General features: G+C 45.5%; 1 protein-coding gene across 1 annotated transcript in view; it reads right to left on the reverse strand.

Annotated features, from left to right (window-relative positions):
* The window catches only part of LOC137460588 (tetratricopeptide repeat protein 7A-like), a gene marked incomplete at its 5' end in the record, with an annotated part of 84,524 nt that overhangs the window by 40,408 nt on the left and 21,044 nt on the right, over positions 1 to 23,072 (reverse strand). The window contains one exon of the mRNA XM_068170841.1: positions 13,012 to 13,214. Within this exon, the coding sequence (XP_068026942.1) occupies positions 13,012 to 13,214 (203 nt within the window). The remainder of the gene's footprint in view (positions 1 to 13,011; positions 13,215 to 23,072) is intronic.

The following is a 23,072-nucleotide window of genomic DNA, read 5'->3' on the forward strand; positions in this document are numbered from 1 at the left end:
AATCCAGAACACTGTACTGACATTTGTGTTCCACCAGCTAAAAAGGTATCTCTGGCAAGCAGAATGAAAAATATCTCTTAAAGCCCAGGACTGCATGCTTGCTGGCTGTGTTGTATTCAGACTGGGGTGCTGACATCTCGGCAAGGGCCTAAGCCCACATCACCACCCTGCTCACTGCTGTTAGAAATCACCATGCACTCATGGGAGGGTCTGTTCAGGAGGAAAAAATATAGCTCCTATAGGTGTGAGGAGGTAGAAACAGGGCTATGATAATGAGATCAAGTTAATACAAAACATCTTAAAGAAAACATTGCATTTGTATTGAAAATGTACATAGGTATCAATTGTATGAGCAGCAGACTACAGGACAGTGAGGATTTTTTTAATACTGAGTCCACCACGCTGCCTTTGAAGCTAAGTTAATTTTTTCTAAGTGCATTATTTGCTTTAGCCTCATCTTAAACAGAGCAGTAAGGAGGTCAAAGAGAGGCAACAGCAATAATGAAAGGAATGGGATTGGTTCAGTGACAGGTAACTATGAAGGCAGAGATGGAAGGAAGGACGAGTAGGAATCATTTGTGCATTATGCCTTTCAAAATAGTAAGATACATCAGTGTGGCTAGGAATAGCTGCAACAAGAACACACAAAATTTGGCACTGCTTTGTACAGCAGAAAACAGACCTATTGGTCTCCCTGCCAATGGGTAGTGTGAATGCTGAAGGCTACCACAGGCTCTGGGCCCCTCAGTTTAGGAAAGATGTTGAGTTGCTGAACGTGTCCAGAGAAGGACAACAAAGCTGGGGAGGGGTTTGGAGCACATCCCTGTGAGGAGAGGCTGAGGGAGCTGGGGTTGCTTAGCTGGCAGAAGAGGAGGCTAAGGGGAGACCTTCTTGCTGTCTACAACTGCCTGAAGGGAGGTTGTAGCCAGGTGGGGGTTGGTCTCTTCTCCCAGGCAACCAGCAACAGAACAAGAGGACACAGTCTCAAGCTGTACCAGGGGAAATTTAGGCTGGATGTTAGGAAGAAGTTCTTCATAGAAAGAGAGATTGGCCATTGGAATGTGCTGCCCAGGGAGGTGGTGGAGTCACCATCACTGGAGGTGTTTAGGAAGAGACTGGATGGGGTGCTTGGTGCCATGATTTAGGTGATTAGATGGTGTTGGGTGACAGGTTGGACTCGATGATCTTGAAGGTCTTTTCCAACCTGGTAAGTCCTATTCTATTCTATTCTATTCTATTCTATTCTATTCTATTCTATTCTATTCTATTCTATTCTATTCTATTCTATTCTCATGGAAAGATTACAAAGGAGAAATCTACTGTGAATTTCTAATCTACATTGACTTTAGGATACCTCTGAGAGAAGTCATAATCTTACAAGTACCATAGTTATTGCCCTGCTCTCCTTCTTTCCTAGACACTTTCTTATGTTGCTGTTGGAGAGAAGGACTAGCTGAATCTCTGGTCTGACCTAGTCCAGTCATGACAATTCTAAGGATAGTATCAACTTGAACAACAATAAAAAAAGTCCTGGTATTAGGTTCAGATTCACATCAGAGGGGGATGATTGGATGAAAAGCAGCTTTGCAGAAAAGGACCTGCTAGACACAAACTGGCCATGAGCCAGCAACATACCTTTGCATCAAAGGCACCTAACAGTACCCTGGGCTGCATTAGGAGGAGAGTTGCCAGAAGGACAAAGGGAAGTGTTCTTTCCCTTCTACTCAGTACTGGCGAGACCACACCTGGAGCCTTGTGTCCAGTTTTGGGCTCCCCAGTACAAGGAAAAACATCAACATCCTGGAGATTGTCCAGCAAGGGCCCACTGAGATCATAAAGGCACTGAAGCATCTGTCATATAAGAAGCAGCTGAGAGAGATGTGACTGTTCAGCCTGCAAAAGAGAAGGCTCAGGCTGGACCTTATCAATATGGTAAGGTGTAAAGAAGATGGAGCCACTCTGCTCAGCAGAATCTAGTGACTGGATAGGCACAAGTTGAAACAAGAAATTCCATTTAAACATGAGAAAACGCTTTATTTACTGTAAGGGTGATCAAACACTGGAACAGATTGCCTAAAGAGGTTGTGGAGTCTCCATCCTTGGAGATATTCAAACTGCAGCTGGATGCGGTCCTGGTACACTGGCTAGCTGAACCTGCTTGCACATAGGATTGAACTGCATGATCTCCTAAGACTTGTTCCAACCTCAACCATTCCATGACTCTTCTGTGTGGCTAGTACCTCCCAACATCCCAAACACAGGAACATAGGAACTTCTCAAAAAAAAACACCTAGATCTTTCTGAGGAAAGGCCAGCACCAGAACAAGAGGACACAGTGTCAGGCTGTGCCAGGGGAGGTTTGGGCTGGAAGTTAGGAAGAAGTTCTTCACAGAAAGAGAGACTGCCCATTGGAATGTGCTGCCCAGGGAGGTGGTGGAGTCACCATCACTGGAGGTGTTTAGGAAGAGACTGGATGGGGTGCTTGGTGCCGTGGTTTAGTTGATTAGATGGTGTTGGATGATAGATTGGACTTGATGATCTCAAAGGTCTCTTCCAACCTGGTCTATTCTATTCTATTCTATTCTATTCTATTCTATTCTATTCTATTCTATTCTATTCTATTCTATTCTATTCTATTCTATTCCTACACTAGTATCACAAAACAAGGGACACAAATCAACCTATGGTCAATTTGATGGTCCACTTAGGTGACTTAAACTGAGGTTAAGAGGGAAGCTTGTTTTTCCAACTTGGGTTGGATGGTACTATGTGACTGTAAAGCCATTCTTCATGGCTGCTGATTTTGCATTTTGTGGTGCAGATGACAGTCTCTCTAGGAAAAAACAGCAACAGTTATATGTTCTATTTGACTCAATTATGAAACTAATCATGTGATGCTCGACCTGATGGTCACCAATGGAAGAGAGCTCATCAGTGATGTCAAGACTGAAGGTAGCCTGGGCTGCAGCAGATCATGCACCGGTGGAGTTCCCAGTCCTGAGTCAGAAGAAGATTGAAGTCAGGACCCTGAGTTTTAGGAAAGCAAACTTGCAGCTCTTCAAGGAGTTAGCCAACAGGGCTCCCTGGGAGATAGTCCTCAGGGACAATGGAATAGAACAGAGCTGGCAAATCTTTAAGGATGCTTTCCATAGAGCACAAGAGCTCTCAATCCCCAGATGTAGGAAATCAGGCAAGAAAGTGAAAAGATCAGCATGGCTGAGTCAAAACCTGCTGGTCAAAATAAAGAGCAAGAATGAAATGCACAGACAGCTGAAGCAGGGGCAGGAATCCTGGGAAGAGCATAGGGATACTGCCCAGTTATGTAGCAATGAAGTCAGGGAGGCCAAGGCATGGCTGAAGCTGAACTCAGCAAGGGATGCAAAGAATAACAAGAAGGGCCTCTATAGCTATGTCAACTAGAAAAAGATTATTAAAGGAACCTGAGGAACATGAATATATACATAAGCCTCTGTGACCTCACGAGATGCAATCCAGAGTCCTGAGGGAATTGGCTGCTGTAGTTGCCAAGCCACTTTTCATGATACTTCAAATGTTTTGGCAGTCAGGTAAATTCCCTGGTGGCCAGAAGAAGGGAAACACTGCAGCCATTTTTAAAAAGGGGAGAAATGAGGACCCTGGGACCTACCAACCTGTCAGCCTCACTTCTGTGCCTGGGAAAATCATGAAACATTCTCCTAGAAGCTCTGACAAGGCACGTGGAAGACAGGGAGGTGAACTGAGACAGCCAGAATGGCTTCACCAAGGACAATCCTGCCTGACCAACCTAGTGACTTTCTGTGATGGAGTGATTACATCAGTGGACAAAGGAAGAGCTATGGATGCCATCTGACTGGATGCCTGCAAAGCCTTTGACACAGTCCCCTACAACATCTTTCTCTCTAAATTGGTGCAATATGGATTCAAAGGGTGGACTGTTCGGTGGGTAATGAATTGGTTGGATGGTTGCATCCAGAGGGTAGTAGTGGTCAATGGCCTGATGTCCACATGGAGATGGGTGACAAGGGATGTTCCTCAGGGGTCCATACTGGGATCACTAGTTTTAATATCTTCATCAATGACAGCATGCACACTCAGCAAGTATGCAGATGACACCAAGCTGAGTGATGCAGTGGATGTGCCAGAGAGGCAGCATGTCATCCAGAAGGACCTATACAAGCTGGAGAAGCAGACCTCTGTGAGCTTCATGGAGTTCAACAAGACCAAGTGCAAAAGCCTATTGCTTGTGCCAGTCCTCAGTACCAGCACAGGCTGAGGAGAGCAGCCCCACAGAGAAGGACTTAGGAGTACTGGTGGATGAAAAGCTGGACATAAGCCAGCAATGTGCACTTGCAGACCAAAGGCCAGTTGCATCCTGGGCTGCATCAAAAGAAGCATGGCCAGCAGGTTAAAGGAGGTGATTCTGCTGCTCCCCTTCCCTCTGGTGAGGCTTCACCTGGAATATTGCAACCAGATCTGGAGCCCTCAGCATAGGAAAGACATGGACCTGTTTGGAGCGAGTCCAGGGGAGGGCCACAAAAATGATCACAGCATCACAGTATCGCTTAGGTTGGAAAGGACCTCGGGGATCATCGAGTCCAACCTATCAACACAGACCCCATGACTAGACCATGGCACCAAGTGCCACGTCCAATCTCCTCTTGAACGCCTCCAGGGTTGATGACTCAACCACCTCCCTGGGCAGCACATTCCAATGCCGAATGACTCGCTTGGTGAAGAACTTCCTCCTCACCTCGAGTCTAAACCTCCCCTGGCGCAGCTTGAGACTGTGTCCCCTTGTTCTGGTGCTGGTTGCCTGGGAGAAGAGGCAAACCCCTTCCTGGCTACAACCACCTTTCAGGTAGTTGTAGAGGGCAATCAGGTCACCCCTGAGCCTCCTCTTCTCCAGGCTAAACAATCCCAGCTCCCTCAGCCTCTCCTCATAGGGCTTGTGTTCAAGGCCTCTCATCAGCCTGGAGGCCTTGAACACAAGCCCTATGAGGAGAGGCTGAAGGAGCTGGAGGCCTGGAGCACCTTTTCTATGAGGACAGGCTGAGAGAGTTTGGGTTGTTCAGCCTGGAGAAAAGTAGGCTGCAGGGGGACTCTACTGTAGCTTTTCAGTACTTAAAGCAGGCCTATGAGAAAGATGAGGACAATCATTTTAGCAAGGCCAGCTGCAGCAGGACAAGGGATAAAGAAAGTAGATCTAGACTAGATACAATGAATGATTCTTTCACAATGAAGGTGGTGGTGAAACACTGGAACAGGGTGCCCACAGAGGCAGAAGCCCCAACCATGGAAACATTCAAGATGAGCTTGGACTGGGCTCGGTGCAACCTACTCTAGCCCCTGATCGCTGTGCTGGGGTTGGACTAGATGACCTTTAAAGATCCTTTCCAACCCAAAGCATTCCATGATTCTAATAAATCAAATACATTTTCATTAGATTATGTTTTTCACCTACTTATGTGGTCACAAAAGAACACAAAAATACATTATGAAGGCTGCTTTCCATTTTAATGGTCACAAACACTCCCCAAACAAAGTCCAGTGTGTATTGCAGTTTGTTTTGCTATCAAGCATAGGGATGATGCAGGGCAGACATGGCATTATGGTAACACTATCAACCTTGCACTAGCCTTCAAGAGAAGTAAGGAATCATTACATTCTTCCACTGCAATCAATAAGAAACAAGGGTGAGCCAAGTGAATTCTTTTGCCTTTGATTGTATTTCTTTGGTGTATTCCTTGAACTGGGGACACTGACAGAAACGAGGGTGCCCATTTCTTTCCTTTTAAAATACAGCATTCTCTTTCCCCTAGTAGAGAACTTCTGAACTAAAACTTGTTGAAAATGGCTCTAACTCAACTAAGTGCTATGTGAGGTGCATGCTGGGCAGGAGTCTTCTGAATTATCTCTGCATATTTTTAGTTTACCTTGCAATATTATGTATATATCTTTAGGACTCAAATCTAGAATCATTGAATCGGTAAGGTTGGAAAAGACCTCAGAGATCATCAAGTCCAACCTGTCACCCAACACCTCATGACTACTAAACCATGGCTTCAAATGCCATGTCCAAACCCCTCTTGAACACCTCCAGTGTTGGTGACTCCACCACCTCCCTGGGCAGCACATTCCAATGGCCAATTACTCTTTCTGTGAAGAACTTTCTCCTCACCTCCAGCCTAAACCTCCCCTGGCACAGCTTGAGACTGTGTCCTCTTGTTCTGGTGCTGGTTGCCTGGGAGAAGAGACCAACCCCCTCCTGGCTACAACCTCCCTTCAGGTAGTTGTAGACAGCAATAAGGTCTCCCCTGAGCCTCCTCTCCTCCAGGCTAAATAACCCCAGCTCCCTCAGCCTCTCCTCATAGGGCTTGAGCTCAAGGCCTCTCCCCAGCCTCGTTGCCCTTCTCTGGACACATTCAAGAGTCTCAATGTCCTTCTTAAATTGAAAGGCCCAGAACTGGACACAGGACTCAAGGTGTGGCCTAACCAGTGCAGAGTACAGGGGCACAATGACTTCCCTGCTCCTGCTGGCCACACTGTTCCTGATACAGGCCAGGATGCCATTTGCCTTCTTGGCCTCCTGGGCACACTGCAGGCTCATGTTCAGCCTAGTATCAACCAGTACCCCTAAGTCCCTTTCTGCCTGGCAGCTCTCCAGCCACTCTGACCCCAGCCTGTAGCACTGCATGGGGTTGTTGGGACCAAAGTGCAGCACCTGGCACTTGGACTTGTTGATGACATCCTGTTGGCCTCTGCCCATCTGTCCAGCCTGTCAAGGTCCCTCTGCAAAGCCCTTCTACCCTCTAACTGATCAGCTCCTACTCCCAACTTGGTGTCATCTGCAAATTTACTGATGGTGGACTCAATCCCCTCATCCAGATCATCAATAAAGGCATTGAATCTAACATGCTGGCATTGATTCTTTCCTCTAAATCAAAAGGGAGAATAGTACTGAATGCTCCATGGCTGGGAACTAGCAAATTTCAATGTCTTCCTCTAGTAACATAGAGGTAGGTGGATTTCTGTATCACTTTAGAAGATGTCATCTGCCCCAGCTTATGTTATATTTTCTGACTTGGTTGGGCACGTGTCAGTTTTGTTATCACCATCCCAAAGGTATGTATATCATGATGTTATACAACCAACCCAAATGCAGTACTTCTAAAAGAAGTAAGCTGTAATTATTTGGTTTGGAATTGTGCTGTCAGAGATCAGCATCTGGTGAGGGTGACTGTTCAGAGTGTAAGACAGGGATATGGGCTAAGCTCTAGTTTCTGGACCCAGGAAGATACCTCCTTAATGGAAACTCCATCAGCCCTCCTGAAATGGGCAAGTGCTCTATGATCTTTGCAAGCTGTGAGGAAAGGAAGAAAAGAAGAGGGCTGTTCCAGTAAAGACAGGGAAGACAGAAAAGTATGAGACAGAACAAGGAGAAATGTGGGGGGGGAAAGGTAGCAAGTTGTTACTTCCTAGAGAGCTGTAGTCTTACAGTATGCAGAGTTTCTAAGGGCCAAGCCAAGCTGACAGCAAACAGTTGTTCAACCAAACTAGTTGCCCCACGCTTCACCAGAGTACTTTGGTACATAACTATGCTCCCTATAGCCCTACAACCTGATTCTGTGTGGTTTTTCTAAATGAAAACAGAACTCCTCATCAAATGTGCTTCCTTAAATTAGGTATTAGCCAGTAAAGGCCATTAGTGATTCTAAATACAGGGCTTAAGGATCCCATGGCATCACTTAGAAACAGCAAGTGATAGCAAGAAACAACCCAACTATGTGGTATTTTCACCATGCCTGTGTTTTCCTAACCAAGTGCCAATAGCTCTTGCAGTGAAGCAGTGTGCTACCCACCTCATCAGATGCACTCAGCACTGCAGTGCTGCTGTACAACACTGCTCTTCCATGCAGCAGTGTGCTTTGTACCCAAAGCACATTGATTTGACAGCTATTGTAAACACTCTGTGGTCACAGCATAACCAGCCCATTTCAGCTACACAGAGAAAGAGCTTGTGTTTCTTGTGGTGGTGCTAGATGTGTGCCTTTCATTTAAAGCCAGCAATGCTCTTCAGGTTGGGATTTTCCAATTATAGCTGTGACAACCCAGTTCAGAGAGCCCAGGGGAAGAGACATGACTACTTTGCTAATTGATGCTGATACACCAGGGAGAATTGTCACTGTCTACAGCAGAGTTCTCTCTCAAAGTGGACTAGGTCACTTGGATGGCAATTGCACTAAGTCAAACAGTAATTCTCATAATCAGACCCTCTTTCCATAACTTATTAGATATCCACAACAGAATTATTACAGGGGGAAGACGATTTACTCAAAGTTTTGGGGTAATGAGCACTAAACCAGAACATGTGAATTCAATTTCAGCTGATGGTGTATGCGAGTTTGAAGCCACCTGGAACTAGCTGATAATCTAGCTTGGCCTGCTGCATCATCTAAGACACAGGATTTCCCTTTGGTAAGGGACTGAACATAATGTGCTCAAGAACTTGTAATTTCAGTAACAGTACAGCTAGTACTCGGCTAATACATACATTTCAGAAAGGCATTCAGTCTTCTTATGATGGCCTGGGGGAGAATTTACCACTTGTTACATTTTGTCCTCAATTGCATAAACCCAGTGGTAAGCTTTCCACGGGGGGGACAGTCTCATTCAGTACACAGAGCAAAATCACTTAGCTAGCAGCTATTCAGCAGTTTGGTTTTGCCCCTTTTATTTGATGCATAGCCCTAAAAGTCTTCTTTACTGCATGTTATTCCATCTCGGTTCTGAAGGCAAAATGATTAATTTCTTTACAGGCTTTTCTATAGCACTCATCAAATGCTTCTAACTTGTTATGTGCAATTTCCTAGCTTTTGGAAAAGTATACAAAGGAATGCCATTATGAGGCATCTTGCAACTACTGCCATGACTCATAACAGCAGGGATAAACCAGACCTTTGCTATTTTACAGGTGTAAACCACAGGCTGCCAGCACGGCCAAGCTAAACAAGAAGAGGCACATGCTTAAGCAAGTGATTGGCACTAGGTATTTGCTGGTGCCAGGATGACAGGATGCAGTATTTTAAGGAGACTAAAGGCTATGGAGTAGATCATGCTCCCTTTTCTCTCTTGTAAGAGTGACCCCTTGAATTCATCATTTCCAACATGCCCACCCTCTAACCCACATGTCTCAGCCTGGTTACTTAACCTTACTCTTTATCTATCCAGTCTTATCCAGTGTTACCTATCATCATTGATAGTAGGCTGAACATGAGCCAGCAGTGTGCCCAGGTGGCCAAGAAGGCCAATGGCATCCTGGCCTGGATCAGCAATAGTGTGACCAGCAGGAGCAGGGAGGTCATTCTGACCCGTACTCAGCACTGGTTAGGCCACACCTTGAGTACTGTGTCCAGTTCTGGGCCCCTCAGTTTAGGAAAGATGTTGAGTTGCTGGAAGGTGTCCAGAGAAGGGCAACAAAGCTGGGGAGGGGTTTGGAGCACAGCCCTGTGAGGAGAGGCTGAGGGAGCTGGGGTTGCTTAGCCTGGAGAAGAGGAGGCTCAGGGGAGACCTTCTTGCTGTCTACAACTACCTGAAGGGAGGTTGTAGCCAGGTGTGGGTTGGTCTTTCTTCCCAGGCAACCATCACCAGAACAAGAGGACACAGTCTCAAGCTGCACCAGGGGAAGTTGAGGCTGGAGGTGAGGAGAAAGTTCTTCACAGAAAGAGTGATTGGCCATTGGAATGTGCTGCCCAGGCAGGTGGTGGAGTCACCGTCCCTGGAGGTGTTCAGTAAAGGATTGTATGTAGCACTTGAAGCCACGGTTTAGTAGTCTTGAGGTGTTGGGTGACAGGTTGGACTTGAGGATCTCTGAGGTCTTTCCCAACGTTATTGATTCTATGATTCTATGATCTTTTAGGCAGTAAGGCTGCCACTTATAAAGGTGACATAAAAATGCTTCTGTTGGAAGAGCACCTTTTGGGTTTTCTTGTCCCCTCACTCCAAACATGTGTCACTACCTACAGTCAAAGAAAGGATTTCTATGTCTTCATATGACAGCTTAGCCAAATATAATTTCCCAGGTAGTTGAAGGACCAACAATGAGGAGTGTGATGCTGGACCTGGTGTTAACAAAGCAAGACTGGCTGTAGATGGTAAGATTGGGGGTAGTCTTTACTGTAGTGCCCATGACACATTAGAGTTTAATATCACTAGACAAAGAAGCAGGGTGATAAGTAAAATGTCAAGTCCAGATATTAAGAGGGCTAACTTTGCCCTCTTCAGGACTCTACTTAGCAGTATCCAATGGGCTAGGGCTCTAGAGGGAAGAGGGGCCCAAGAGAGATGCTTAATATTCAAACATTACCTCCTCCAAGCTCAAGAAAAATGTATTCTATGATTCTTTAGCCTGATTTTCAGAAATAGTGAGGCCATGTTGGGTGACATTTTCCAGCATAAGCTGGGCCAGAACAGATGTGCATCTCAGATGTGCATCTCAGATGTGCAGACATTTTTATTCCAATTTACTATAGTTTCACAAAATTGCAAGCAGATGAAATGGGAAGACACAGTATGTGGCTCTGCCCATAAAATAAGACCAAAATGAAAGCTATTAGAATCATGTTGGCACCTAACTCAATGCTGGCTCTGATATCAGTGACTTGTCTGAAATCATGATGCTAACTGAGCAAAGAATGCCATTCCATCTTGGCAGGTATTTACTGACTGATTTGGTAAGGGTGGGATCACAGCAACAAAGTAATATTATTGCCCCACATAAATCTGGTATGTGCATAGCAGTTTTGTCACCTTCCTTTGACACATGTACCAGCTAGTCATTTGCTGGGTTTGTACTGAACATTTATTATCACCAAGTATCTCAGCCCTTGCCTGTTGGTTCTCTCAATCATGATTTCACTTTACATTTGTCATCTTGTGCATCTTGTGCATTGATACCCCACCTTCAGTTTTGGAATTGCCTGCAAACCTCATCAGGTCCAGATTTATACTAGGAAGTACAAATCTGCTAGCAAAGACACAAAGCAATCACAAGGATATAGAATGCCTGTAAAAATCTAATTAGTCAAGCAAGACTTCTAAAATTCCAGAGAGATCTAGCAAGGGCTACAGTTAACAAGGCACCTTGTTGATTTACTGCTCTGATTTCACACAATCACAGAATGCCAGGTTGGAAGGGACCCCAAGATCATCTGGTCCAAGCCTTCTAGGCGATAGTGTAGTTGAAATGAGTTGGCCCAGCACCCTGTCAAGCTGAGTCTTAAACCTATCCAATGGAGTGGAATCCTCTGCCTCTGCTGGGAGATGTTTCTGATGTTTAACTGCTCATGGTGAAAATTTTTCTCCTGGATTCCAATCAGAATCTCCCCAGGAGTAACTTGCACCCAGTATCCCTTGACTCCTTGTAAAACGGAAGTCTCCCTTGTCCTGGTAGCCACCCTTTATCACAGAATCACCAAGGTTGGAAGAGACCTCAAAGATCATCAAGTCCAACCTGTCACCACAGACCTCATGACTAGACCATGGCACCAAGTGCCACATCCAATCCCCTCTTGAACACCAGGGATGGTGACTCCACCACCTCCCTGGGCAGCACATTCCAATGACTAATGACTCCCTTTGTGAAGAACTTTCTCCTCACCTCCAGCCTAAACCTCCCCTGGTGCAGCTTGAGACTGTGTCCTCTTGTTCTGGTGCTGGTTGCTTGAGAGAAGACACCAACCCCCACCTGGCTACAACCTACCTTCAGGGAGTTGTAGACAGCAATAAGGTCTCCCCTGAGCCTCTTCTTCTCCAGGCTAAACAACCCCAGCTCCCTCAGCCTCTCCTCACAGGGCTGTGCTCAAGGCCTCTCCACAGCCTCGTTGCCCTTCTCTGGACACATTCAAGAGTCTCAATGTCCTTCCTAAACTGAGGAGCCCAGAACTGGACACAGGACTCAAGGTGTGGCCTAACCAGTGCTGAGTACAGGGGCACAATGACTTCCCTGATCCTGCTGGCCACACTATTCCTGATGCAGGCCAGGATGCCATTGGCTTTTTTGGCCACCTGGGCACACTGCTGGCTCATGTTCAGGCAGCTGTCAACCAGTACCCCCAGGTCCCTTTCTGCCTGGCTGCTCTCCAGCCACTCTGACCCCAGCCTGTAGCACTGCATGGGGTTGTTGTGGCCAATGTGTAGAACCTGGCACTTAGATGTGTTAAACCTCATGCCCTTGGACTCTGCCCATCTGTCCAGCCTGGCAAGATCCCTCTGCAGAGCCCTTCTGCCCTCTAACAGATCAACACCTGCTCCCAACTAGGTGTCATCTGGAAATTTACTGATGACTGACTCAAGCCCTTCATACACAAGAGAAACCGAGTTTGGGTTTCCACAAAGGGCTCAGTATTACTATTATTGAGCTCTAAGCCCTGTGTCTGTAAATGAGTTTGTTTTGGAGATGGTGCAACAAGAAAAATAGGTGCTGGAGAGGAGTGCTACTAAAAAAAACAAGCCACAAGTGTGGAGTCACTGTCCCTACTCAAGGTTGGAGCCTAACCACAGTTTAAGACAGTAACAGATTCTTTTATCACAAACTCACAGTTTACCTTGATTTGAGTAGATACCAGACTCCAGGCCAAAGTTTACAAATGCTGTACATATCTGTATTTCACAGTTATTGAGTTTGGATCTGTCAACCATCAGTGTAATGCTTATTTAAAATGCATAACAGTCAGTAGGAAAAGCAGAAAAGACAAAGCAGTGAATTGACTTCCAAAACTATCAGCCTTTGTCAATTAAATTATTTGGTCTTGACACAAGTCCTAATTAGTTAAAAACATTCAATGCAGTCTTAAAAATAGAGGTTCAAGCTACCCTATTTATTCTTGGAACAGTCACTTGCTCTCAGGATTAGGAAGACAATGGCACCCAGAGCAAGCATGACCCCTCTCCCCTCTTATTACAGTTAATCAGGAACATAAATACTATAATGGAGCTGAGCCCCTGCAAACTCACCAGGCTGTGCATAATTTCCACTCCAGCTGGATTCACTGTGAGTGCTTCATCATACAATTGCCTAGCCTCCTCCAAATTGCCTTTCATCTCTGCAAGCCTCCCACGCATGTACAGTACAGCATGAGATGTGGGGAAAAGACTAGCTGCCTCCTGGATACAAAAGCCTGCTTCTTTGAGATGCTGTTGTTCCATGAAGAGTTCAGCTAAAAAACACAAAAACAAAACCCAGCAATCACCCCATCATTAGTTGAAATAAGTCAGAGATCTTTCTTCACATTAATTACATAACACCTTTCTTAAGCACATTAACACTTGAGGTGATGATCCTGCACAGTCCTTACTACTATGGTTAGTGCTTACTCTCACCAGTGGGTTCACTGAATGGAGCTCTTTTTCAGCACTAAGGGCTCTATACAGATGTTCATGAACACCTTTAGGTGTCCTCCTGACAGAGGGTGGCCTCAGGGATTTCTCACTCAGGAATGTAACCAGTACTGAACTGAGCCCTAAGGAAGCACGGCTGGTATCCACTTGGAGCCATCATGTACATCCAAATAAGCTAGGGAGAAAGAACAGGATCAGCCACCACCCCCTGCTGAGAATTTTAAACCATGTCAGAGGAACAGCTTACATCTGACTGCACTGGACATTAGATAACTTATTCAGAAGAGTGTTTCCACATTTTAAGATGATTAAACATGTTTCTCTGTGCTTCTCTAGTTCGTGACATAGCTGTCTCAACTTTTCAGAAACTATTATTGGCCATTGGGATGTGCTGCCCAGGGAGGTGGTGGAGTCACTGCCCCTGAAGCTGTTCAAGAGGGGACTGGATGTGGCACTTGGAGCCATGGTTTAGTAGTAATGAGGTGTTGGGTGACAGGTTGGACTTGATGATCTCTGAGGTAATTTCCAACCTTATTGATTCTATTAGAATCAAAAGGCTTTTATCACAGAGACTTATTTATATTGTGTGTTTGCACATTTACTTCCTCATATACACTGTACAGAAAAACAAAGCAGAGGTCTTGCAATACACTGCTTAGTCATTAACTTTCTTTAACTATCAGCAACTATCTTAGTGGTTTTCTCAGCAAAAAAAATAACGCAACAGGCATACTTACATCCTTGACTATCAGTTTGTTAATAAAGCAAATTTCATGTTAAACACGTTTCATGACACAGCGCATGGTTAAACTGACATTTCTCAGGATTTGGACTAGATGATCACAGCGTTGGTCTAGATGACTGCTGCAGGTTCCTTCCAACTGAAATAGTCTATTCTAATTCTAGGTTTATTATGCATTAGATTCATGCAAAAGACTTCAAAAGAGACAATTTTCACTGCCACACATAACTGAAATGGGAAACTGGTTTTTTTATATATATATATCTATGTACACATGAATGCACTTCTGTATATAAAATAACTCTCTTCATACAGCAGCCATTGCTCTTTGGTCCATAACAGGTTTGTCTTCTACACAATACACTGGGCTCCAGACTCAGGTAAATGGAATGGAATGGAACGGAACAGAACAGAACAGAACAGAACAGAATAGAATAGAATAGAATAGAATAGAATAGACCAGGTTGGAAGAGACTTTCAAGATCATCGTATCCACCCTATCATCCAACACCACCTAATCAACTAAACCATGCAACCAAGCACCCTATCAAGTCTCCTCCTGAACACCACCAATGATGGTGACTCCACCACCTCCCCGGGCAGCCCATTCCAATGGGCAATAATTCTGACATTAGGCACTGCGGAAATGCTCTGACTTTAAAGGTGGTAAATATTCTCAGGAAGTCTCTGTGTTGGTGAAAATTCCTCTGAAAACAGATTTGAAACTCTGCCACTTTCAGACTAGTGGTAGATCCAGGTAACTGTGGAGATTTGACCTAATGGCAGTGCTGGTTTGAGCCTTGACTGGAGTTTAAGAGCTCAGATGATAACTAATTGAGAATTCCACCCTCACCCCCTTTTCCTTTCCCTGAGGTGAACTCCTGGCCAAGCTGTCAGCCCATGGCTTGGACAGCAGCACCCTGAGCTGAGTTAGGAACTGGCTGGAGGCTGAGCCCAGAGACTGGTGGTGAATGATGCCACATCCAGCTGGCAGCCAGGCACTAGTGGTGTCCCCCAGGGATCAGTGCTGGGCCCCATCCTGTTCAATATCTTTATTAATGATCTGGATGAGGGGATTGAGTCCATCATCAGTAAATTTGCAGATGACATCAAGCTGGGGGCAGGAGTTGATCTGTCAGAGGGTAGAAGAGCCCTGCAGAGGGACCTTGACAGGCTAGACAGATGGGCAGAGTCCAACAGGATGGCATTCAACAAGGCCAAGTGCCAGCTGCAGAACTTTGGCCACAAGAACCCCCTGCAGTGCTATAGGCTGGGGTCAGAGTGGCTGGAGAGCAGCCAGGTAGAGAGGGACCTAAGGGTGCTGGTCGATGGTAGGCTGAACATGAGCCTGCAGTGTGCCCAGGTGGCCAAGAAGGCCAATGGCATCCTGGCCTGGATCAGAAATAGTGTGGCCAGCAGGAGCAAGGAAGTCATTGTGCCCTGTACTCAGCACTGGTTAGGCCACCCCTTGAGTACTGTGTCCAGTTCTGGGCCCCTCAGTTTAAGAAGTACATTGAGACTGTTGAACGTATCCAGAGAAGGGCAACAAAGTTGGTGAGGGGTTTGGAACACAGCCCTATGATGAAAGGCTGAGGGAGCTGGGGTTGTTTAGCCTGGAGGAGGCTCAAGGGAGACCTTCTTGCTGTTTACAACTATCTGAAGGGAGGTTGTAGCCAGGTGGGGTTTGGTCTCTTCTCCCAGGCAACCAGCACCAGAACAAGAGGACACAGTCTCAAGCTGTGCCAGGGGAGGTTTAGGCTGGAGGTGAGGAGAAAGTTCTTCACAGAGAGAGTTGTTGGCCATTGGAATGTGCTGCCCAGGGAAGTGGTGGAGTCACTGTCCCTGGAAGCGTTCAAGAGGGGATTGGATGTGGCACTAGGTGCCATGGTTCAGTAGTCATGAGGTGTTGGGTGACAGGTTGGACTTGGTGATCTTTGAGCTCTTTTCCAACCTTATTGATTCTGTGATTCTATGGTAAGGAAAGGGAAATTATAAAAAAAAAAGGAGAAAAGATGAAGAAAAAAAAGGGGGGTGGAGAGAGGTAGGGAAAAGAGAAAGAGGTGAATCTACAAAAGAAATAGTATGGAGTCAGTTTGGAAGTAGGAAAAGTAAAGTTTTTAACTATATATGGATATATAGCAATAACAGGCAGGGTTTACAATGGTAAAAGATAAGGATAAATAGGAAAATATACAAAACCAAGCCTGGATGGCCTTACATTTCCCTGGATGTAAGTGGATTCAGTCCTTTAGAATGTATGGACACAGGTTGGAGAGAACCAGGCCCAACCAGGTGGCCAGTGCAGGGAACCAGCAAGTAGCTGACATCCTCTTGAGCAGGCAAAGCAGGAGATGAGGGTAACAGTACCAAATGTCCTCCTTTTTATAGGCTTGCTGGGCAGGAAGGAGGAGTGGAATAGACCACCTTTGACCTGGGGGACCCCTCCTCCTGGGAGAAGGAAAACTAAGTCCTTGTCTGCCCACCTGGATCAAGTTTCTTTTGTCCTCCTGATGTGCTGGGCTCTTTCAGGCCCCTTCTCCTCCCCACAGGATGGTTGTAACCCAGCACAACGACAGGGAGCTTCACAGCAGGAAGAGCATCCCAAAGGCAGTCCCTGCCTGACACCATGGAAAGACTCCTCCTTGGCCTACCTGACAGGAGACTGGGATCACAAATAGCACTTCTACTGGCACACTGAAAACGATCATGTACTCAAATGACAGCATGGCCATACACCCTTTTCACTTCTGAAGCTTTTCTTCGAGGAGAAGGGTGAGACACTGTCAAGAAAATGCTTGACAATTTCTTATCCATCCCTAGGTTGTGCTACAGATAAATGCCATTCTCCAAGGCTGTCACCATTAGTTCCTTGGTAAGAGCTATACTCTTTAAGAATGACTCATGTACATTCTCTTGTTAATCGTTATACAATCTCAGCATGCATCCCATCCCTTGGCTCCAAGAGACTGCAGCTATCTATAAGAACAGAAAGCAAGGCCATGTACCTCACCAAGATGAGTATGTGCACAGTCTTATGCAAAGGTTTGTGGGAGGACAGTATTTTATTTGCACTTCCCAAGAAACCAAACACTTTCTTGCCAAGTGCTGCATAGCAGCTGCTGCTGTGTATGAGGCAGTAATAAGGACAGGGATGTGCAAAGTGATGTTTCCAAGCTTGAAGAGAAACACTTCACTTGCAAAGTAAGCACAAACTTTGTGGCACAAAAGAAGGGGTGAAATCTTGGCACTGTTTGAAGTCAGCAGAAGTCCTGGGTATTTTCATATTAGAAGCTCTATTAGCAACTAACAGCCTAATGTGGTTTGCTTCATTTCAGAAAGTAACTGGGAGCAAAGGGGGTTGGAGGTGAAATCTTGCACAGTTGGTGTTTCAATGCATACAAAATGGAGAGCACTTAGCCTTTCTTCCAGCGGTGCCTGTAAATCTTCTCTGGTAATAGCAATTGTCTAAAGGAAGTCCTGCAACATGGAATCTAAATAAGATCTACAAGCTATATTGTATGGTATGGCAATGTAGCAGATGAAAGTTCAGTCCGTTTCTTCGCAGGCTCAATAGTCAACACAAAGATTTAATGGTGTGGGAGGCTTAATTTGCATAATAAAAGAACGAGAGAGAGGTGCCTTTGGGTTATGAAAGGAGTGCACCCACCCAGCTAAAAATAGCCATTAGGGGAAATTGTTTAGGACTGCATTAAAATGTGTTTTCTATAAACTCATTTTTCACTTCTATTGCATACTCATTTTATTAACAGATTAACAAGGTACTCTTATGCAACATGGAATACAAACATAAGTAGAGGCAGAAATCAAACCCCAAAAAGGAGGAGTTATTAAATTTATCATGGTAATACAGATGCCCCCTCAATAGTACTGAAAGTACTAAACCACCTGCCTGTGTTTTACCTGGCTTAGTAGTTTCCTGTCCACCAGGGTGTTCAGCCTACCTCCTCATATCACCCAGTTGTGCCAACCAGATTTGCAGCCTTTGTGAGGAAGTTCTGTTTTAGAGACATAGTTCCACTCCAAAGCAGAGACTATCTTCTCAGGCTGACACAGGTACAGAAGATCTGCAGGTTTTATGGTGTGAAAGGCTCAATACTTCAGGCAAACCATTTATGAGCCTCCAACTGTTGGACTATGTCATTCATGGTACTGACAGCTTTGGTTCTAAAACTCCAAGGTTTGCAAGCTTCCTTGTTTTCTTTGATTTAACACCATCTTCATAAGAACTTACACAAATTTACATTGTGTTTTAAACTAAGTACCACCAAATGCTCTCTAAATACTACTGAGCAAAGAGGGATGACCGTCCTGGATGTATCTCCAACCCACTGGCCTTTTGGGAGCAATTAGGAAGTATTTCCTCATTTTTACCTATAGGCATGGGCTTAGTCAGTGCACTGTATTCAAAGACAGGATGAATTGTGCAGTGTCTCCTTTCATTCACTAACTGAACCTTGAGCCTGCACCCATTGAGACGGTCAGCAGCTATCAAGCAGACTCCAAGGTCCAGCCCAGCATGATTAAATTCTTTCTTATATTCATTTTATGCTTCCCTTTTGCACTCTCTTACAACTTACTCTACTGTTCTTCCAAACAATGCAGTAGCTACGACTTCCTTTATCTTGACTTGCAACTAGACATCCACTCATACTTAGGTCAGGGTCTTTATGCTGGGCCCAGTCCTTGAGAGCAGCACATGTCTCCACTCAAATTATCATTAGGTCCCAGTACAAGCTCCTAGCTCTTCCAGTTGTTTCTGCTAGCATTTAAGGTCATCTCCAGTAAAGATCCTTAATCAAGTGAGAATTGCCAGAAGCATATTATCTACTCACTGTCCAGATTAGTTACAAACGCACACACCAAGAGCCCTTTCCAGGGCGCTGCAAAGCCAGCTCTCCCACAGTTAGGCTCCTTTTTCTCATGCCAAAGATAAATAATTTGAGAGAGATCTGTTAGGGAGTCCAGAGAAGTAACAACAGTGTAATCTAGTCATGACTGCAGCACAGTGCTCGTCTGAGGAACAGAGCTGCTTGCCATCACCTTGAACACTGACTCTACTTCCTGCCTAAGTTTTTCAAAGCGGTGTCAGGAGTGATTGTGCTTGTCACCACAGAAACAGCAGCAAATGTCAGTCTAGCCAAAAAAACAAAAAGCAAGCAGATTTGAATGCTATTTCTGCAGTGTGAACAACCCAAGAGTTAAAATTTCAGTCCTTGCAAATCCTGTTTGCTGTTATCCAAGATCCAGCACCTAAGTGCTACAAGTAGACTGTTCTGAATCACTTTGTTGTGTGTGCCCACCAGGGCTATATAAAGCACTTGTCTGCTCTTTGTCCACCCCAGAAATGCTACTGCATAGCAAAGTGGCCAGCACAATTGTGAGAGACTAAATCTTGTCTCTCTTGATGTGACTCAACAAAGATAGAATCACCTTTGCTGCTTGCCCAGACAATAGCTGATGTGTATTGGGCAGACGCCACTGGAACGACTCTCAGGAAGGTGCATAGATAAAGATTGCTCACCAGACTGCAGCTGCCCTGGAAGTAATGGGCAGAGATACTGTCTGGAATATACATACCTAAAAACTGTATAAAAGATCTGAGCAACTACCGTCTCAGAAGAAGGAAAACACAGGAGAAGGAAAACACAGAAGGAAAAGACCTGGACAATGCTGCTGAGAAGAAAAACAAGAGAGAAGGAAAAGCATGGGGCAATGCTGCTCTGAAGAAAACCCGAGAGAATACCAGGAGATAAAAATGGCAGACATCACCATGGAGCCTGGAAGAAGCAGACCAAGAGGAACCCTCTCTCTGTGTCCTAAGTTCCACCTGCTGCAACACATGGAGCTGAAGAGGCTGCTCAGAGGACAACCTCTTCTACAGCCAAAGTTACAGCACCCTTCCTCTAGAGACCCAACATCTCCTCTACAGCCAAAGCTGCAGCACCTTTCCTCCACAGACTCAAACTGTCTTGGGGGGTGAGGTAATATAATTCCTTTCCTCTTCTCTCTCTCCCTATTTTCTCTCTCTCCCCTTCTGATCCATCCACTTTATTTACGTAATAAATAGCCTCAGGGCTGTTGATATTTTGGCCTCATTTGTGTCTCTAATTTCAGAACACAGGAATATCAAAAGAACTGAGTCTATCTCCCTTTCTGGACCGAGACAACAAGGCAACCAGATGCCCAGCAGGGTGGCACAGAGGGGATCAGATCTTTCACACTTTAAGAAGGTGAGAGCACCTGTGAGGATGTGTAAGGAGATGATTTCTGTTCCACGTCATCTACCTTCAGGAGCTATTAACACTCATTACTGAAACAGCTGACAAATGGTTCCCCCACTGCCTTTCCTTTCTGACAGGTGATGTTTACTCATTGTTCCATGTATGACACCACCCTGCCATGCAGTAGTTTACCAATTCATGGGCAGATTAGATGAAAGATGCCTCAAGGTGTATCTTGACTGCAATAATTTCATTTGATGCAAACCTTTGACACAGAAATCAAGAGCAGAAACTGCTCCATATTCCTACCCACCTAAGCTCAGCCACTTGCTCTTTTGAATGAGGCAATAGATTTACATCCTCAAATCCTGCTGTCTTTGCATTACATAACCAGTAATAAACTGCAGTCCAGGGACCTGCCTTTAAATTCCTAAGCTTTGGGTCTCACAGGGGCTGAAATGATCACTCAGGCTTTACTCCTAAGACCAGCCCTCAGGAACCCCAGTGTCTGGAAGCCAGAGAGCAGAACTGGAGGGAAGAGGCCACTCCACTGGTCAGTCAGGACCAGGTCAGAGATCTTTATACCAACTGAAGACACAAGTCCATAGGCCCTGATGGGTTGCATCCACAAGTGGTGAGAGAGCTGGCTGATGCTGTTACTGAACCTCTCTCCATTATGTTTGAATAGCCATGGAGAACAGGAGAGGTGCCTGACAACTGGAAGAAAGCAAATGTCACTCTAGTCTTCAAACAAGGCAAGGAGGATGACGCAAGCAACTACAGACCTGTCAGCCTCACCTCCAACTCTGGAAAGATGAAGGAACAGCTCATCCTGGAGGTCATCTCTAACCACATGGAAGACAAGAAGGTTATCAGGAGTAGCCAACATGGATTTACCAACAGGAGATCCTGCCTGGCTAATCTGACAGCCTTCTATGAAACCATAACCAAATAGGGAAGAGCACATATCTTGACTTCAGTAAGGCTTTGATACTGTCTCCCATAACATCCTCATAGAAAAGCTCAGGAAATGTGGCACAGGTGGTTGGTCAGCGAGGTGGATTGCAAACTGGCTTGACAACAGAGTTCAGAGGGTCATCATCAGTGGCACAGAGTCAGCTTGGAAGCCTGTGGCTGGTGGTATTCCCCAGGGATCAGTACTGGGTCCAGTTTTGTTCAGTATCTTTATCAATGACCTAGATGAGGGGTTTGAGCCAAAACTGGGGGGATGGCTGACACCCTGTCAGGCTGTGCAGCCACTCAGTGAGATCTGGCCATGTTGGAGAGTTGGATGCAGGCAAACTTCATGAAGTTCAATAAGGACAAGTGCAGGGTCCTGCACCTGGGGAGGAATAATAATTAAGGCACCAGCACAGGTCAGGGACTGTCCTGCTGGAAAGCAGCTCCATGGAGAAAGACCTTGAGGTCCTAGCAGACAGCAAATTCTCTGTGGGACGAAAATGTGCCCTTGTGGCCATGAGAACATAAATGAAAGTGCGTCCAGAAGGTCTAGGGAAGTTCTTTTCTCCCCTCTACTCTGCCCTGGTGAGACCACACCTGGAATACTGTGTCCAGTTTTGGGCTCCCTGGTTCAGGAAGGAAAGAGAACTGCTGGAGAGAATCCAATGGAGAGCCACAAGGATGATTAGGGGACTTGAGCAATTCCCCTATGAAGAGAGACTGAGATCCCTGGGACTGTTTAGCCTTGAGAAGAGAAGATTGAGAGGGGATCTCATCAATATGTATAAATACCTGAGGGGTGGGTGTCAAGTGGATGGGGCCAAGGTCTTTTTGGTGGTGCATAATAATAAACCAAGAATCAACAGGTACAAGCTTGAACATAGAAGATTTCACCTCAACATGAGGAGAATCTTCTTTACAGTGAGGGTGAAGGAGCACTGAAACAGGGAGGTTGTGGAGTCTCCTCTGGACACATTCAAAACCTCTCTGGATGCATTCCTATGTGGACTACCCTAGTTGATCCTGCTTTGGCAGGGGTGTTGGACCTGATAATCTCTGGAGGTCCCTTGAAACCCTTAATGTACAGTGACGCTGCAATTTTTCTGTCTCTGATATGAAGAACATCCTGCTTCCTTCTTCATGACTGTGTACATTTAATCATTTGCCCCCAGACTTCCTGAGCAGCTGAGGAAATGCTAATATCTGGCACCCTCCACTGTGGTTCTCTGGGTACCACAGTGCAACAGCTTTGTCTCCACCACTTGGGAAAAGATCTACTGACTGGTGAACAAAGAGCTGCTGCCAGTTTCCCTCACTAGCAAGTGTCCAACACACACATGCATGTTTGTATGTCCCAGATTTCCAGGAATGGCATATGTTCTTTGAAGATTGCCCATCCTAATGGATTATCAGTCCACAAAGTTTTGTGTCCTGCTCCAGGAAAGAGAAATATCCAGAAGCCTCACGAATGGGGGAAGCAATCCAAAATGCTTAGCACCAATATAAGGCCAAGACTCTTTTTGACTTTTCAAATTCATTGCTGAAAGAAAATCACAGAATCAATAAGGTTGGAAAAGAGCTCAAAGATCATCAAGTCCAACCTGTCACCCAACAGCTCCTGGCTACTAAACCTTGGCACCAAGTGCCATGTCCAATCCCCTCTTCAACACCTCCAGGGATGGTGACCCCACCACCTCCCTGGGCAGCACATTCCAATGGCCAACAACTCTCTC

The sequence above is a fragment of the Melanerpes formicivorus genome, unplaced genomic scaffold, assembly GCF_026170545.1.
Source record: "Melanerpes formicivorus ecotype bairdi unplaced genomic scaffold, bMelFor1.0.p_v2 SCAF_669, whole genome shotgun sequence".
Lineage (NCBI taxonomy): Eukaryota > Metazoa > Chordata > Aves > Piciformes > Picidae > Melanerpes > Melanerpes formicivorus.